This window comes from Carcharhinus amblyrhynchos, chromosome 19 (assembly GCF_965287045.1).
Source record: "Carcharhinus amblyrhynchos chromosome 19, sCarAmb.v2.hapA, whole genome shotgun sequence".
NCBI lineage: Eukaryota > Metazoa > Chordata > Chondrichthyes > Carcharhiniformes > Carcharhinidae > Carcharhinus > Carcharhinus amblyrhynchos.
In genome coordinates this window covers 35,227,981-35,247,188 of record NC_137342.1, presented here as the reverse complement: position 1 = coordinate 35,247,188, position 19,208 = coordinate 35,227,981, and the positions used below count along the sequence as shown (strand labels likewise).

Genomic DNA, 19,208 nt, shown 5'->3' with positions numbered 1-19,208 from the left:
CTTTCAGGATATTTTGATTTATTTTACTTCTCATTTGCCCTGTTGCTGTCTCTGATAACGTGATTACCATTTTCTTTGTTCTGCACATCTTTCGCAATAATTTGCCTTTCCACAAGCTCAGCAGTTTGATCCATACATAGAACATTTTCTTCTGTGAACACGCAATCATTTACATCTCTTGCACATTTTTCTGCTTACTGTGAATTTTATTGTTGCTGTTTCACTGCAGTAGCCCTGCCGCCTTTCTCATTACTTAACTGAAAGCCAACCATTTGGGTAGGTAGCATCTCCATCTACTTGTGGCATCATCTGCTCCGGCACTTCTACAAACTGCACTACTGAGCTTTCCCTTTCAAGTCGATTCTTTTTGTACTTCAGGGTGCATAAAACCCCAAATGACTTTCAACACCATCATCCCTACAAAAGTCATCTCCAAACTCTGCGGCCTAGGGCTTGACTCCTCCTTCTGCAGCTGGATCCTAGACTTTCTAACCCACAGACCACAATGGTGAAAATGGTCAAGAGCTTCAAATTTCTAGGTCTCCAGGTCACCAAGAACCTATCCTGGTCCCTCCATGCTGACGCTATAGTTAAGTAGTTAAGAAAGCCCACCAATGACTACTTTCTCGGAAGGCTAAGGAAATTCGCAATGACTCTCAACAACTTTTACAGATGCACATTGAAAGCATCCTTTCTGGATGTATCACATCTTGATATGGCTCCTGCTCTGACCAAGACTGCAATAAACTACAAAGAGTTGCATATGAATGGTATGCTTTGTCTGTTCAGCATGCAAGAAACAATACCACTGTACCCAATTACTGTCCCACGCAACAATAATAATAAATCAAATCAAATCTAGCAGACTGTGTTCATAGATTTACATTTTCTGACTGCAATTTTCCATCTTAAGAAATTGTCAACAGGCTCACCTGATTCCTGCCTCAGGTCTTGAAATTCATATCCACAGATCTGATCATTTGACTTTGGTTTCAAATTTTTCAAAAAATTTAGTGTGGGTTTCTGTTGGCCTCACTCAATTCAGGTTGAAGCCCAATCTAATTCACCATTAAATTTGTTTTTTTTTTAATACAAACACACGCTTCCACACTATTATGTCTCCCAGTTTTCATCAGTGCTAAATAATCACACTCTTGACTCAAAATTCAAGAGCTTAAAGAATCTCTTCTGAAAATTCAAATATATCATGATGTATTGTTTCTCCTTTATCCACCTGGCTAGTTGCACCCTCAAAATAAAGTACAAATTTCCCTAATTAAAACCCACATTGACTTTATTTAATCTAAGTGCCCTATTACTACTTCCTTAACAAATTAATTGCAGCATTTTATTCTCTATTGATGTAGGCTAACTGGCCTGCAGTTCTATTTTCTCTCCTCGCACAGCATGGTGGCATAGTTAGCACTGCTGTCTCACAGTGCCAGGGACCCGGGTTCAATTCCTAGTTTGGGTCCTTCTTTGTGTGGAGTTTGCTCATTCTCTGTGGGTTTCCTCCCACAATCCAAAGATGTGCAGGTTAGATGCATTGGCCATGCTAAATTCTCCCTCAGTGTATCCAAACAGGTGCAGGACTGTGGTAACTAGGGGATTGAAATGAAAGCCTACTTGTGACTAATAAATAAATTTTAGAACACTTTTCCTAGACAGCAGTGTTACATTTGCTGCACTTCACTCCACCGGGACCAATCTAGAATCTAGGGAATTTGGAAAGATCACAATTAGTGCATCCACTATCTCTGCAGTCACCTTATTCCAGAACCCGAGAATGAAAACCCCTTCAATTCCAGAGGACTTGTCCATTTTTAGTCCACTTAATTCCTCCATCACTTTTATTTATGACTCATTACTACAACTTTGTCATTAGATTTCTTGCTTTCCCATTATTTTTGTTCCATTTTGTGCAGCCTGACACAAAATATCAACCATTATTCTGGATTATAACTTATCATTTCTCAGCCTCTAATGGATCCACACTGATTTTGCAACTCACCCTTTCTACACTGAAAAAAAATTCATGGGACGTAGGCATTGCTGGCTGGGCCAGAGGGCATTTATGAGTCAAACACATTACTGTGGATAAACAGATAAGTTTTATGACAATTGTCATCATTAGACTTTTAATTCCAATTTTTTTTACTGAATCGAGTCCTCAAGGCATTACCCTGGGTCTCTGGATTACTAGTCCAGTGACAAAACCAACACACCATCACCTCCCTCCATACACACTGTAGAAGTGTTTACAATATGTTTTTATATTTCTTGCTTGTTTACACATGTTATTTTCTCCCTCAATGTTTTGGTCATCATTTGTTGGCTGCCTTTCAAAGTGGTGTTGACGTTAGCATAGTCACAGGGCTGCAAGAATGAGTGACTCAAAATTCAGGCCAAAAAGTGACAAAAAATAGGCTGGGTCCTCAAGTTTTGAAGAAACTTTAGAAGAACACATTCAGTGGGAACACTCATTTTACAGGGTGTGGTTCCATTTGAGTTATGATTTAATAACAAAACAAATGTTATTGCAATTAATTAAAACTTAGTGGCTGTGTGGGAGCCCACAGTGGTGTAGGTAAGATTTAAAAGGCCCACATCATTTATCTAATGTATTTGGAATGTATGAATAAAAGCGAAAGGAGGTGTCTCTTCCTGCGGTTAATGAATGGGGTGCACCACAAGATCCAGCTGCAGAGGGAGTGGCTCCAACTCACTGCCCTGTAGGGAATTGAGGCAACTTTCCACATCTTACTTTAATTACCTGTGTTATTTTTACACGCAAACTCACAGTACTATTCTCCTTAACCTGGATCGGGCCTAGGCAAATGTTGTCCTGGTGTCTCAAGAAGCATGGTGCAACACAACCACTCTACTCATCAATCCCACCATCCAATGCACACAATCACATCGTCATTCAGAGTGTGGTGAGTGCCTGGGTCAAGCTACCAGAGGTAGTAGTAGAGGTGGGTACAATCTTGTCTTTTAAAAATCATTTAGACAGTTACATGGGTAAGATGGGTATAGAGGAATATGGGCCAAATGCAGGCAATTGGGATTAGCTTAATGGTAAAAACTGGGCAGCATGGACAAGTTGGGCCGAAGGCCTGTTTCCACGCTGTAAACTTCCATGACTCTACAGCCCAACCCACTGCACACATGAACAAAAGTCCGATGCCCCTTCTTCCTCTAAAGGCAAATCCAGAATTGTGATGCTTTCATGCAGCACCTTATAGTGATATCCCAAAGCACGTTACAGCTGATAACCAAGTCTGGGAAATGAGGCCACCAATTTCATGACTAAATCAGGTCCTTTTTTTCAAGACAATAATTTAAGGCAGGTCCACTAGACCCACTCAGTTTCAGTTATCATGACCACATTTTGTCCTTGTTTGGACCAATAGACATGAAAGTGACTGCCCTTGACAAGACAGCAACTGAGTGCAGTGTTAAGGAATCGAAGGAAAATTGAAAGGAGTGGGAATGGGCAGGAAAATTGAAAGGAGTGGGAATGGGCAGGAAACTCTCCACTGGAATCATACCAAGCACAAAGGAAGATAGTCGTTGGAGCCCAATCATCTCAGCACCAAGACATTGATGCAGGAGTTCCTCAGGGTAATGTCCCAATCCACTTCAGATGCTTCACCATTGACGTTCCTCAATCATAAGATCAGAAATGGAGAAGTCCTCTGATGGTTGCTGTGTTCAGCTCCATTCATAGCACATTCAATTTAATGTGTTCGCATTAAGACAACCTACCTCACATTCAGGCATGAGTGGCAAGTAATATTTACACTCACAATGGCAGGCAACGACCATCTCATACAAGACAGAAAATCTCTAATTTCCCCATGACATTCAACAGAATGACCACTGTGGATTCACCCAACCTCAATACCCTGGAGTCCACTTTGATCAGAAACATAACTGGACCAGTCACATAATACAGTGGCCACAAGAGTTGATCAGAGGTTTGCAACTCTGGGACTAGTAATGCATCTTCTGACCTTTCCACACAACACAAAGCAAAATTTGCAGTACGGTGGAAAACTTTGTATTTTCTTGATTGAGTGCAACTTCAACATCCAAGAAACATGACATAATCCAGAACAAAGCAAGCTGCTTGGCTGGCACCCAATCCACACCTTAAACATTCAGTCCCTCCACAACCTACACAGTCCTGTTGCAATGTGCACCACCTACAAGATGCCCTGTAGCAACTCGCCAAGACTTTTGTCAACAGCACCTTCAAAACCTGTAACCTCTACCACCTAGGAGGGCAGCAGACACAATGGAACACCATCACCTGCAAGTTCCCCTCCAAGGCATACACAATCCTGGCTTGAACAATATCACTGTTCCTCCATTGTTGCTGGGTCAAAATCCTGTGACGTAACGCGGTAAATGTAACTACACCAGATCATATAATTTGTGGGCAGACGGTGGCACAGTGGTTAGCACTACTGCCTCACAGCTCCAGGGACCTGAGTTCAATTCCTGGCTTGGGTCACTGTCTGTGTGGAGTTTGCATGTTCCCCCTGTGTCTGCGTGGATTTCCTCTGAGTGCTCCGATTTCCTCCCACAGTCCAAAGACATGTGGGTTAGATTTACCATGCTAAATTGGCCCTTAGTGTCAGGGGGACTAGCAGGGTAAATGCACAGAGTTATGGGGATAGAGACTGGGTGGGATCACAATCCCACTATGGTGCAGACTCAATGGGCTGAATTAGGCCCATCGTGTCTGCACTGACCACAATGGACTGTAAATTTCAAGAAGGCAACTCACCCTATCTTCACAAAGGTGAATAATGGATGAGCAATAAATTGAGGTCTTGTCAGCAATGCCCATATCCCATGAACAAATAAATAATATCTGACCAAAACACCAGGGAAACCTCCAAGCTCTTCTCATTATAGTGCCATAGGTTCTTTGACATTCACTCTAGTGGATAGACCAGACTTCAGTTTTAGCGTCTCACCCAAAAGACTGGACATTTGGCAGCGCTGCACCCTTTCAGTACTGCATATTAAGCATCAATTTAGATTTTATGTTCAAGTTTCAGAAGTGGGACTTAAACCCATAACCTTCTGACTCAGAGGTGAGGCTGCCACCTATCCACGATCATTTATGCTGATCCAATTTCCTATTCAGGGAATCCCAAGCAGATATTTAGCCAATGTTTTTGGCGCATCTTTAATTTATTGGCTTGGAGTCTGCTCTGGTAACTGACCTGCCATGCAGAGGAAATCTCATGATCCTGCTTGAATTTCTTCAATTACAGATTCATGCCCTCATTCAGGTTAAATAGTTCTTATGTGATCCATTAACTGCTGCATTTTATCAGCCTGGGAGCATTTAGTTGGAGTTGAATAAGTATCCTGTAAGGTTTGGGAAGGACAGACTGAGGGATGAACTTTATCTGGAATCAGAAATGTTTCCAAGGGCTTCAAGTGAATATGTTTATTCTGAAGGTTCAATGGAGATAAAGCACCAGCTATTTCATTGCAGCAAATATCACAAAGCGAACGACCACCCAGTTGTTTCCTGTAGTGGTCCTTTGGAGAGGAATGGTAGTCAGGCCACTGGGACAACTCAAAATATGGCATCATGGATTTACCTGCATCATCTGTTGAATCAGTTAGGGAACAGGATGACTGCTGGGAGGCAGATAACTGGTCAAGAGTGAATTATGTAGGTGGTATTAGTAACCTGCAGCTACCTCGAGATGGGGGAATACTTGCAGAATGTTTCCTGATGTGAAACAGGATGGAGCAGATTACTTCGTGTATACAGGTTAAAGGGATAGGGTGTACAAGGGGTAAGATTATATACAGCGCGTGTCATGAATAGGATGGAATACACAAGAACACACATCGTACACAGTATGTGCAGTTACTGGGTTAGATGGGATGTTTTTCCATCTGTGCTTTGTTGTCACAAAGAACAAAGAAAATTACGGCACAGCAGGAACAGGCCCTTCGGCCCTCCAAGCCTGCACCGGCCATGCTGCCCGACTTAAACTAAAACCACCTACCCTTCCAGGGACCATATCCTTCCATTCCCATCCCATTCATATATTTGTCAAGACACTAAGTCACTAAAAGTCACTATTGTATCTGCTTTCACTACCTCCCCCAGGCACCCACCACCTTCGGTGTAAAAAACCTGCCTTGCATATCTCCTTTAAACATTGCCCCTCACACCTTAAACCTGTGACCCTTAGTAATGACTCTTCCACCCTGGGAAAAAGTTCTGTCTATCCATTCTGTCCATGCCTCTCATAGTCTTGTAGACTTCTATCAGGTTGCTCTTCAACCTCCATCATTCCAGGAGAACAAATCAAGCTTTTCCAACCTCTCCTCATAGCTAATGCCTGCCCTACCAGGCAACATCATGGTACATCTTTTCTATACCCTCTCCAAAGCCTCCACATCCTTCTGGTAGCAGCCAGAATTGAACACTATATTGAACTGAACACTAGTACAGCCTAACTAAGGTTCTATAAAGCTGCAACATGACTTGCCAATTCGTAAACCCAGTGCCCAGCTGATGAAGGCAAGCATGCTGTATGCCTTCTTGACTACCTTCTTCACCTGTATTGCCACTTTTAGTGGCCTGTATACCTGTACACCCAGATCCCTCTGCCTATCAATAATCTTAAGGGTTCTGCCATTTACTATATATTTCCTATCTGTATTAGACCTTCCAAATGCATTACCTCACATTTGTCCAGATTAAACTCCATCTGCCATCTCTCCGCCCAAGTCTCCAACCAATCTATATCCTGCTGTATCCTCTGATGGTCCTCATCACTAACCGCAAAGCCACCAACTTTTATATTGTCCACAAATTTACTAACCAAACTAATTACAATTTCCTCCAAATCATTTATATATATTACGAACAGCAAAGGTCCCACTGATCCCTGAGGAACGCCACTTGTCACAGCCCTCCATTCAGAAACGCACTCTTCCACTGCTACCCTCTGTCTTCTGTGACTGATCTAGTTCTGTATCCACCTTGCCAACTCACATCTGATCCCATGCGACTTCACCTTCTGCACCAGTCTGCCCTGAGGGACCTTGTCAAAGGTCTTACTGAAGTCCATGTGAACAACATCCACTGCCCTACTCTCATCAATCATCTTCGTCACTTCCTCAAAAAACTCCATCAAGTTAGTGAGACACGACCTCCCCTTCACAAAACCACGTTACCTCTCACTAATGCATCCACTTATTTCCAACTGAGAATAAATCCTGTCTCAAAGAATCCTTGCCAATAATTTCCGTACTACTGATGTAAGGCTCACCAGGATTATTCTTACTGCCCTTCTTAAACAAAGGAACAACATTGGCATTCTCCAATCCTCTGGGACCTCCCCTGTAACTAGTGAGGATACAAAGATTTCTCTCAAGGCCCCAGCAATTACCCCCCGGCTTCTCTCAGGATTCTGGGGTATATCCCATCAGGCCCTGGGGACTTGTCGACTTTAACGAACCTTAAAGGGTTTGACGAGTTGGGTGTAAACTGTCATAGTCACATCAGCACAATCTAATGTGTGCCTGTGACTAAGCGGTTTAAGATCAGGCCTATTCCACGTTAAACTGTTTATTTATTCGGAAGTCTAGTGAGGGAAGGGAAAAAATCTGAGTAACATCATTACACAGTGACAATTTGAGCCACTCAGCACCAGGGAAGCAAGAAAAATAAATAAAGGCACTTTCTGCCATAACCCAAGGAGTCATAGCCAGCGTCAAGCTTTACAATAACAAGGACTTGTTCATATTACAGACTGGGACATGGTTTAAGAATTTATCTATTACACTGTGTGTTTTCAAAGGTCAGCTCTCAGAAAAATGACATTTGAATAACCAGAAGGAATATGCCAAAGAGAAAAATGTAAAAGTCAACGGGAGAGTTAGAGAGAAAAATCAACAGATGGAAGAAGAGAGGACACTGGACAGGCAGAAGGAGACTGGTATAATTGGGTGCACAGCCACTTTCAGAAAGACAGTGGGGTAAAGAGTGCATTGAGCTTGGTGCGGAGAAAGGAAAACCTTCTTATATTCTAATAGCAACCCCTTCTCACTGTTGTGACAAATCTTATCTCCAGAATGAAGCAACGACAGACCAGTCAAGATGTAGAAATGTACTAATAATTTGTATTGTAGAAAGAATGAAACTGTACGTTTAAATCACACTCACACTGCAACTTATGGTAGCTGCAACGCAGTCTCAGATTCACACACAACTGGGCTCGTGCAAAGTAGCTTTGGAGTTGGGATTTGATCTAACTCCAGGTAGTCTCATCACGTCATCCTGCCATCAGGCTGGTGCCTGACAGATTCACTCCAAGGATGTTGCAAGGTGCAAGCCAGCACTTAACAGTCCAAGGGTAGTGCAAATGCTGCCCTAGACACAGCCTGGTAATGACACTTTTGTGTGAAAGGCATTCACTCTTTACAAATCCACCCTCACACAGAGAGGTACATGTCACCAGTAGTCAGGATGCAAGAATGTTCACCTCTGTTTGAATGGAAGTTAACTGCAATTCCACGGATTCTTTCACAATAAAATTAACTTCTTTACCTCCTTCTCGTCCTCCTCTCTGTCCCATCTCACTTTGCTCCTCCCATAGCCCTGTTACTGTTAGGAGGGGAAGTTAAATTGGAGCACCAGCATTCACAAACTGGGCCTTACAGGAGTGAAGGGAACATAGATTTAAATTTCATATTGGGTTCAGGGATTCCTCAATCCGCATCTAAACAGCTGCAGGGAACAATACCCAAAGCTGGGGAGCCAGAAATGACAGATCGTTACTGGAAGGGGGCTGTGGCTGCGCATTTAAAACAATTCCCTCCCCACATTGTGTTCACTTCAAAACAAACAAAGTTGAAGGCAGCTATTTGTTACGATGTTGAAGGGTTTACAGAGCTCGGACACCAAACCTCAACCCCCAGCAACTTCCAACTCAACAGTGGATGGGACAGGGGGTCAAAGATACAAGAGCAGACAGCAGAAATACCTGCAACAAATACATGCGCTCCACCTCCATCTATCCCCACCCCTCAAACCTCCAGGTTATGCCGCATTCTTCAGTAAAACCCCCTCAATACAATGACAGCTCCCCTCGCACTGAGCTGGCCATCTTTGTGAACTGTGAGGACATTAAGCACAATGCTGCAGACCATCTCCTGACCTCTGCAGAATTCCACTAACACAGGGCTCCTAATGTTGGGGCAATAAAAGATTTCTTGTGCAGGACCTGCAATTCAAGCCAGGGTCCAGGCTGGTCCGCTTGTCAGTCCGAGGTGGGGCCCATGTTGGATCCACGGTCAGTCCAAGGCAGAGTCCAAGTCCAGCCCACGATTAGTCTGAGCCACTGCCCAGGTTCTGCAGTCAGTCTAAGGTGAGGCCAAGATTGGGCCCGCGGTTAGTTTAAAATAGGGTTCATGTTGATTCTGCTGTCAGTCTGAGGGGGGCCTCCAGGCCGCTAGCTCCCACTCTAATCCTGAAACCATTTGCTTTTCTTGATGGGGCAGGAGGCAGGGGTTGTGCCCAGAAGTTTCTTCTTGTACTGTTCGACCAGGGAGTTAAACCTCTTCTCTTCCTTGTGCCGTTTGTCAGCCTTTGAGTCCTTAGGGTTTGAAAGGAGAATTTTTATTTTATTTGAAAAGGGTTGAAAATATTTGAAGGCCCTTAGAAATATTTTGTAAACAAGAAAATGAACCTTCTGTTCAAGCCTACAATAGGCCTCAGCACCCCTGGGGTAGAGTGAGGAATCCAGCCAGAGTCCATTCCTCATACTCACCGAAAACTTATTGTGCTTCCCCTCTACCCTCCAAGTGCCTCTCCCCTACCTCGACTGAAAGCCTGCACTCGGGCCAAGAAATGACAGCACGATCCAGCAAGGTTTCCCAACCCTGAACCCGCACCAATACCTGCCTCTTTTGCTGATGAGCACAGACAGAGTGAGTGCTGCAGTACATTTGATAGCGGAGGTTGTAATAGTCAAGCCAGATTGTGGAAGTACATCCTCAAATGGAGAATGGAGAGCAGAGAACTCCAGCTGATTTAAATCCCCTTTCTTTACCCAGGGACTGTACGCAGCACTACATCAAAGATCACCTTATACAATGGAGGCCATCAACTAACCCTGGGCTCTTCCTGGTCTCTTTCCCCAGCACACACAAACCTCTATTCCCTGCAGCCTCACCCCTCCCCAATCCCTTACGGTCCTTCACCTTTTTCTTGGGAAGTGCCTGCTTCATCGCCATGTTATTCTTCATTCTGTCTGCCCGGCTTGGATGCCGCTTCACCTTCTTGGGCTGTGTTTGCAGCTGCTTCCCTTTATCCCGCTTTCTGGAACAAGAAACAATTCAGACATTTCAGGTTAACATCAGTGAGTGCTGTGGGTTATCGTTGTTGGACAAGATTCTTTAAATTAATTTTTAAATGGGACCTGAGCATCGCTGGCTGGGTTAACATTAATGGCCACCCATCTCCAACCGACTGACTCCACCTCAACTTCAGCTGAAAAAGATTCTATCAAGGGGTTAATTTTCTATTTGGGCGTCACGGTAGCACAGCGGTTAGCACTGCTGCTTCACAGCTCCAGGGACCGGGGTTCAATTCCCGACTTGGGTCACCATCTGTGTGGAGTTTGTACATTCTCCTTGTGTCTGTGTGGGTTTCCTCCAGGTGCTCCGGTCTCCTCCCACAGTCCAAAATTGTGCAGGTTAGGTTGATTGGCCATGCTAAAAATTGCCCTTAGTGTCCTGAAATGCATAGGTTAGAGGGATTATGGGGTAAATATGTAGGGATATGAGGGTAGGGCCTGGGTGGGATTGTGGTCAGTGCAGACTCAATGGGCCGAATGGCCTCCTTCTGTACCGTAGGGTTTGTGTGTGTGTGTTAAGGTGACAGAGCTCTTTCTCTGGCTTCACCCCACATCCTCCAACAGAAAAGCACAAAGTGCAGCTGAGTTTTGGTGCAGGGTGAGATTTCCTCAAGTTATTCCCTACCCAGGTTGCCCCACAGCCACACACCAATCCAATTCAGAGAAATGTGGGGCATGTAAGAGCATTTATTCCATTCAAGGAGGGGTGTCCAAAATCTGGGGCATCAGCAAGATCCTGTTTAAATTGAGAGGGAAGAATTATACCTGGAGCACATTCCCTCAGAAGCTGTGGCTGCAATGTTATCAACTGCCACCAGAGGGCACCAACATCAGTAATTCAGGCAAAGCACAAGCGAGACATTCCAGGTATTATTGGTCTTTGCACAACAACCTGCATTTATATAGCACCTTTAACATAGTCAACAAGCTAAAGAAATCTCACGGGAGCATAAGCAACTAAATGTGACCAAGAGTTTGAGCAGGGAGAGGTCTTAAGCAGCATTTTAAAGGAAGGAGGAAGAGTGTAGATGCAGAGAATCCTACACTGGGAAAGGCACTCCTGAGCTAAGGGTCTGGACAGCTGAAGGCATGGCTGTCCCTGCTACAGCAAATAAAATGGATGATGCCCTAGAGGCCAGAATCAGGGGAGCTCAGCTATCTCGGAGGGTTGTAAGACTAAAGCAGACTATAAAGATAACGGTAGGGAGAGGGAGGGGAGCAAGTCGGAGAGTCAGGAGCAGGGAAACAAAGTCCAAGAGGGATTTGAAAACGAAGACAAGTAGTTCATGCCTCAATCCCCCGTTATTTAACAGGGAGCCAGTGTCAGTAAGCACACAGCGATGGGCGAATATATCTGGATGCAAGTTATAACAAAAAAATAGTGTTTAGGAGTAAGTGTTAGTGCAAAGTGCAGAGGGGGTGCAAAATAGGAGGTTGGCCAGGCATGCACTGAAATAATCAATCACAGATGCGCATCTCAGCAGGTGAGACGTTGAGAATGTCTGTTACACATTGGGATACTGTGCAGAGATGATATTCCAGACATTCAAGTCTGTTACTCAGTGATATAAGTGAGACACTGGCTCAATTTCATTTTCCCAGGCGGTCTCACTAACAGTCTGCTTCACTGTCCTTCTCCAAGAACCTACTGCACAAAGTGATTAGCCTTTGGGTGAAAAAGCTCCCCCAACTTCACATACACAACTTGCTAAATTTATCTGGTGTCCTTTGAACCTGTGATACCAATCTTCCTACACATCAGATGTTACATGGGCCAATGCAGCCACATCCAGTGGAGAATTGTAACACTCAGTTTGGGTTCAGTAAGTTTCTACAAACAGCAATTAGACAATCAGATAAATAATCTACGTTTTTGTGGTCTTGCTTGAAGGACAAACACTTACTGAGAACTTTCCTTTTCTTGTTAAACTACTAATATGGGATCTTTTTAAACAGCCTCAACCCACTCTGCCAATGTATAGGGAGCGTCAGCCTGGAATATGTGATCACGTCTGTGGACTGGAGCTTGAACCCACAGTCTCCTGCTTTAAGAGCATACAGCCTACAAAATCAATACAACATCCCCAGGTCAACTTTGCCAGCTTCCTTCATGGCCTGGAAAACATTCAATTCAACCTCAAACTCTTGTTTCACACCCGCCCACCCCACCATCAAACCGCAACAAGGAAAACTTCTCCAGCCTTTCCTCGAAGCTGAAACTCTCAATTGCCAGAATTGTCTTCATTATTCACTTTCTGGACGGTAGCACCACCTTTCCTGTGGTGAGGTGGCCAAATTATCACAACTGGTTAGAGACACACATGTTAAGATCTGGAGATGTACTGCCTGCTGGGGTGGTAGAATGAGACTCCATCTTCTGGAGGAAACTGGACAGGGTTGTGAAACTAAATTTGGATCAAAGACTCAGCAGACAACAACAAGACAAATGACTGCCTTCCGAGCTATAAGATTCCACGGGATATCCCCGGGATAAAGCCTTACCGGATTTTGGGGCCTTGGTGCGATGGTAGAGGCAGCACCTTCTTCCGTTTCTTGCCATTGGCTAACTCCACCATCTCAACCTCGGGCTTGGTACAAAATCCAGACCACGATTTGTGGTCCTGAGGGGCAGGTTTGGGATTGGTCTGCTGTTGGTTGCTTGGGCATGCATGGGGTTTCCCAGTCTGTTTCTGTGTGATCACTCCTGCTTTAAGCTGCTGCACCTGCTGTCAGAAGAAACAGCAACAAAGAATTTACAGACCTATTTATTTCTTTTAACCATTCAAGTTTCAGTTGATTAGATCCACTGGAATTAGAGTTGTCCTCAGAATTAAACCGTGGTTCACAGCTGCTGCTCACTACAGCTGTGTGACAGCACCCTCCAGTGGCTCAAACAGGATATAGCAGCATTTACATTTCAAAAGGGAACTCCTATCCAAACTGGACAATATGGCATCAGAACCCCAATGTTTGAACCATAGAATTTCTACAGTGCAGAAGGAGACCATTTGGCCCATCGAGCCTGAACCAAGAACAATCCCACCCAGGCCCTATCCCCATAACCCCACATATTTACCCTCCTAATCCCCCTGACACAAAGGGACAATGTAACATAACCAATCAACCAAACCCGCACACCTTTAGACTGATAGGGGGAAACCGGAGCACCTGGAGGAAAGCCACACAGACACAAGGACAACATGCAAACTCCACATAGAATGTGACCCAAGGCCAGAATTGAACCCAGGCTCTTGGCACTGTGAGGCACCAGTGCACTGTGCCACCCTTACCAAAATTCACACCGGCTGGGTTTTCCCATCCCACCGCAGCGAACGGAGATTTGGCTGGCCGCCTAATTCTCCAACCTCGCTGCAGCGGGAGTGTGGCGTGAACGGCACATAAGATTGTGTCCATGCATACAAGATGATACTTGTATTTTAAAGTAAATTGTGAAGCGGGCCTAAGGAGGCGATAAGGATAGGTTAAATGAGTAGGCAAAGATCTGGCAAATGGAGTATAATGTGGGCAACGGTGAAACTGTCTATTTTGGCAGGAAAAATAAAAATGCTTATTGTCTAAATGGTGAGAGGATCTGGGTGTCCTAGTGTACGAATCACAAAAGGCTAGCATACTGGTACAAAGAGTAATTCGGAAAGCTAATAGAATGTTATCATTGATTGTGAGGGGAATTAATTACAAAAGTAGGGAGGTTGTGCTTCAGTGTACAGGGTATTGGTGAAATCACATCTGGAGTATTGTGTTGGTCTAATTTAAGGAAAGAAATGCAAATGCATTAGAAGCAGTTCAGAGAAGGTTTACCAGATTAATATCTGGAATGGGCAGATTGTCTTTTGAGGAAAGGTTAGGCTGGACATGCATCCATTGGAGCTTAGAACAGTAAGACATGGCTTGATTGAAACCTATAAGATCCTGAGGGGCACTGACAGGATGGATGTGGAAAGAATATGTTTCCTCTTGTCAGAGAATCCAGGACTTGGGGAGGAGGGGGTTCACCGTTTAAAAATAATTGGCTGCTCATTTAAGATGAGCAGAAATGTTTTCTTTCTGAAGGTGGTACCTGGAATGCTCTCCCTCAAAAGGCAGTGGAAGCAGTCTTCGGATATTTTTAAGGCCGAGCTGGATAGATTCCTAACTAACAAGAGGGTGAAAGGTTATTGGGGTAGGCAAGAATGTGGGGTTGGAGTTACAATCAGGTCAGCCATGATCTTATTGAATGGCGGAGCAGGCTCGAGGGGCTGAATGGCCTACGCCTGCTCCTAATGTGTGAGTTCATATGTGGTGGGCAAGAAAAAATTGCAGGGAAATTAAGGCTGTATTTGCATAACACCACATCACATTCTCATTATATACCAAAGCGCTTCATAACTGAAAACAGATTAACTGGCCATTTGTCCCACAGAAACAGCTGCAACAGCCTTGATGCTTTGAAAGAGTTAGAAGCAGGTTCAATAGTAGCTTTCAAATGGGAATGAAAAGGAAGACTTGCAGAGCAGCTGGGAAAAAAACAGAGAGTGAGAGAGATTAACTGGATAGATCTTCTAAAAAGCCAGCAGAAGTATGATGGGCCAAATGACCGCCTTCTGTGTCCTCAGTTTCAATGATTAGCTAAACAGCCTCCCTTCCCCACATCTAATTAATTGACCATTAGTCTTCAAACTGAATAGCCACAATATAATCCCACACCCTGTGAACTCACCCCGGAGACTAATGTGCCCTTTCAGTGTTAGAACTTTCAACCAAGCCCCAGTGGAAATTCCCTTACCCGATTGCGTTGCGCTCTCATTTCTTTGATTTTCAGCTTTCTCCGATCTTCCAGTGAGAATTCCACGATTGGCCTCTGTGACAAGAGGGGAAAAAAATACAAAAGAACAAGATTAGATGTCTTGTGCAGACACAACATAAATGCTGCACACCTTGAATCAGTCTCTGCAGTGGGCCACTGAGGTGACTGCAGCCTCAGTAAAGTGAGATCTGGTGCTGTTGATTATTAAGCAGTCCAATCCCACCAACATTAAGGTATTATCATCACAACGGATCCTGGTTTCACTGTGTTTAGGATGCTTTGTGCTGCTGGCACTGGGCAGGCAGAAAACTGGTGCAAGAAAAGCTAGAAAAATAGAATTCTAGTTCATTTAGAATTCTTTTCTCTCTTACATTCCTTAACCTGTCTCTCCTAAAAGTGCCTACTTTGGTTACTGAGGCAGTACAGTAGCTCTCTCTCTCTCTCTCTCAAGTGGGCACAATTTTATATGCATCAATAGAGAACCAACAGGAAACCGCACACTCGAATCTTTTTCCCTATAATCCTGCAAAAATTGGTCCTCTCCAAATACGCGCCCAATACTTTTCCTGCAGAATCTGCTTCTACCACTTATACATCCCAGACCTTAACAACATTGTGCAGAAATATTTCTCATAACCCTGAGTTGTTTACCCAATTAAATCTATCAATTCTGGTTACTGACCCACTCACCAGAGAAAATGGTTTCTCCCCACATGCTCTCCTGAAAAAATGTGTGTTGACAGGATACTTAAGGACATTGCAGCGAAAAACCACTGTATATGATCAGGAGTAAGAATCTCATTTCTCACCAGGAATGCCCAACTGACAATCTCATGCAACAAGGACAGAATCCTGGATCATCCAGCTCCGCAGCTCGGTTTAGTGAGCAGTACACTAGGATCACACAGCTCAAGGCATTTTATTACTGCCCCACGTAATCATCATGCACCATTCGAGATAAGGATGTACCTGAACACTGTAACACCACACCCCCCCCTCACTCAAAACGCATATCAGGAGGGGCCTAGCTGGGATTTTTTTCACCTCCTTCTGCTTTGGCTGGTGGATCTGACAGTCAGGAATTTCAATGGGATTGGAGTATTTTCCACTTCAGTGATCCCAAATCAGGCAAAGCAAAGCAAACTCTACTCCGGCCAACAATTGCTCCTTTTGGATCAGTACCATTCTGATGGAGGACACCAAGTTACTGGCCCAGCATCAATACAGTGCAGTGCTTGTGTCAGAGGGAACGGGGGAATTGTTAGAGGATGCATTGGAAGCACATCCTAATAGCAACAATTAATAACTACGAGATGATCCAAGTTGCAAATCTGATGGGAATGGGGATCAAGACTAAGATTGCCAAACTCATTTCATACAGTCGGGAGACACTGGCACATGTCATAGTAGTTAGCACTACTGCCTCACAGCGCCAGGGACCCTGGTTCGATTCCCACTTGAGTTGCTGTCTGTGTGGAGTTTGCACATCCTCCTCATGTCTACGAGGGTTTCCTCCGGATGCTCCAGTTTTCTCCCACAGTCCAAAGATGTGCGGGTTAGGTGGATTGGCCATGCTAAATTGCTGCTTACTATCAGGGGGGCTAACTAGAGTTAATGCATGGGGTTATGGGCCTGGGTTGGATTGTGGTCACTGCAGACGGTCCAGGAGCTGAGGTGCAAATAGCTAACCTGCTACATTATCCAAAAATCTATGCGGACATAACTTCTGATACTCGGGAGAAAAGAGTAATGCCTCCCAGACATAATACTGCTTGGTACAGTTGCAGACCAGAGGGCACTGGTTTACACCACCACAACCACAACCGCCATGCAATCTGATTTGTTACACTGGCACACCAGACACGACCTCACTCACCTTCTCTGGTCCAAAGATATCCGGGTTATTGTTCAGAAAGCGCAGAGCTGTCAGGGAGTGGCTATGTTCTGTGAACTCTACGAACCCATAGCCCAGAGAGCGTCCACCCTCTTTTGTCTTCGCTGTCTGCAAGTCCCGCATGATCCGACACTAAAGGGAAAACACGGGGAAACAGCGGTGAGCTGGTTGCAGAACACAGCTTGTTCAGTGCACAGGTATATCCGCCCTGTGTCCTCATTCACATCATGATCCATTCATCAGTCACACCCTGCACTCACGGAACTAGGTTGGCTCCTGGGTCTGGTAATACCTCCATTTTAAAATTATCATCCTGATTTTCAAATCATCCAAGCCTTCCCTATCTCTGTAACCTACTCCAAACCATCAGTCGTCTGAACCCTTCCAAATTCTGGTTCTTGCAAATCCTCAGTTTCCACCACTCCACTACTGGCAGCCATGCCTTCAGCTACCAAAGCTGCAACCTTTGAAATTCCCTCTCAAAACCTCTTGACTTCTTTCTTCACATTTAAGAAGCTTCTTTGACCAAATTCTTTGACCAAACTTTTGGCTATCTGCCCCAACATCTCGTGTGTCAATGTTAAATTTTGTTTCATAAAGCTCATGTTAAGACATTTTACCTTAAGGGTGCTATATAAATTCTTCTTGACCTTATCTGTTCAAGCAACACCATCAACCTGGGCTAATTGAAAACAAAGCAACTTACTTCCGTTATTGCAAACAGTGCATACAGTCGAATATTTGTCATCTTTCAAAATACTTTACTAATGCAGAAGCCAAAATATTTGGAATGTGTCTCTAGATTCTGACTGCAACAACTTACCATAGAAACTAGAAGCAGATGTAACCATTCGGCCCTTTGAGTCTGCTCCACCATTCATCTTGATCATGGCTGATCATTGAATTCAATATCCTGATCCCACCTTCCCCCCATATTCCTTGATCCCTTTAACCCCAACAGCTGTATCTAATTTCTTCTTGAAATCACAATACTGTAACCTCAACTACTTTCTGTGGGGTTGAATTCCACACATTCGCCACCCTCTGGATGAAGAAATTTCTCCTCACATCAGTTCTAAAAGGTTTACTTCTTATCCTCAAACTATGACCCCTAGTTCTGGACTCCCCCACCACTGAGAACATTCTTTCTGAATCTACCCTGTCCAACCTTTATATTTTCACTTGGCCACAAGAAACAAAAATTATAAACTCCAGATGACCTATCGCAGAATAGAAAATATATTTGGGTGCTTTTAAAAGCCACAGCTGTCATCCCAGCAGCCGAACAGTACATTTTACAGTAAGAACGCTCTTGCCCCTTTTAAACCAGGGATCATTTCTTACTGTGAGCAGTATCACTGGAAGAGCTGCTAGCTGTCACAGAATGACTTAATGAGGTCTTTCCCTGCACTCGTTTCCTCGACAACAGCCCCACAAATGGCAAGATGTTGAAACGCAGTCACAGCTCTCATGACACATTTTCCTTCCAGAATGGTCAAGGACGAAGCTCTCAGACAATGTCCCCCCCCACTCGTTCTTACCTCCTTTATCCGCACATCCTTTGTGCCGACGGCCTGCAAACAAAGCTTCCGCAGCTGCTGGTCAGTCAAAGACTTCGGAACGTTGTGGACGCACAGCCTCGTAGGCGAGACAAAGATGTTTATATCCTTCAGCTTCTGACGCTTCAGTTCCTCAAACTAAACAGAACAAGGGCAATCACTGGATCAGAGTTCTGCACAGAACTTGTCAGCAGTTCACTGAAGAATGGCAGACCGGAGGGCGGCAGCGTGAGGGCAGGGCGGAGGGTGAGGACGCAAGGGCGGGGTGGAGGGCCTGTGAGGGCACAGTGCACAAGGGGACTCACTTTATTCAGCAAATATCTATCAAGCTCCCTCTTGAATTTGCTGACCCTATCACCTGCCCTAGGTAATCTACTCCAAACACTCACTGTGAAATGACCTGCTTGTTCACCATTCTGAGGTATGGTTATAGTGCCCTCTAGACATTGTCGCATGCTGAAACAAATTGCTGTTATGGCTTGTTCTAAACCAAGCATATTGCTAAGGCTTCCACTGGCTGGGGAGTTCAACCACAAAATAAA

General features: G+C 44.5%; 1 protein-coding gene across 2 annotated transcripts in view; it reads right to left on the bottom strand.

Annotated features, from left to right (window-relative positions):
• Positions 1-421: 421 nt before the first annotated feature.
• Positions 422-19,208, bottom strand: part of rbm28 (RNA binding motif protein 28) — a 40,353-nt gene continuing 21,566 nt past the window's right edge. The window contains exons 14-19 of one of the 2 annotated variants that reach the window (XM_080207578.1): positions 18,649-18,804; positions 17,090-17,239; positions 15,193-15,267; positions 12,912-13,135; positions 10,255-10,372; positions 422-9,647 (exon numbers count right to left, since the gene is read on the bottom strand). In XM_080207578.1, the coding sequence (XP_080063704.1) occupies positions 9,516-9,647; positions 10,255-10,372; positions 12,912-13,135; positions 15,193-15,267; positions 17,090-17,239; positions 18,649-18,804 (855 nt within the window). In that variant the 3' untranslated portion in view covers positions 422-9,515. The remainder of the gene's footprint in view (positions 9,648-10,254; positions 10,373-12,911; positions 13,136-15,192; positions 15,268-17,089; positions 17,240-18,648; positions 18,805-19,208) is intronic. The other variant, XM_080207579.1, reaches the window with a different exon arrangement.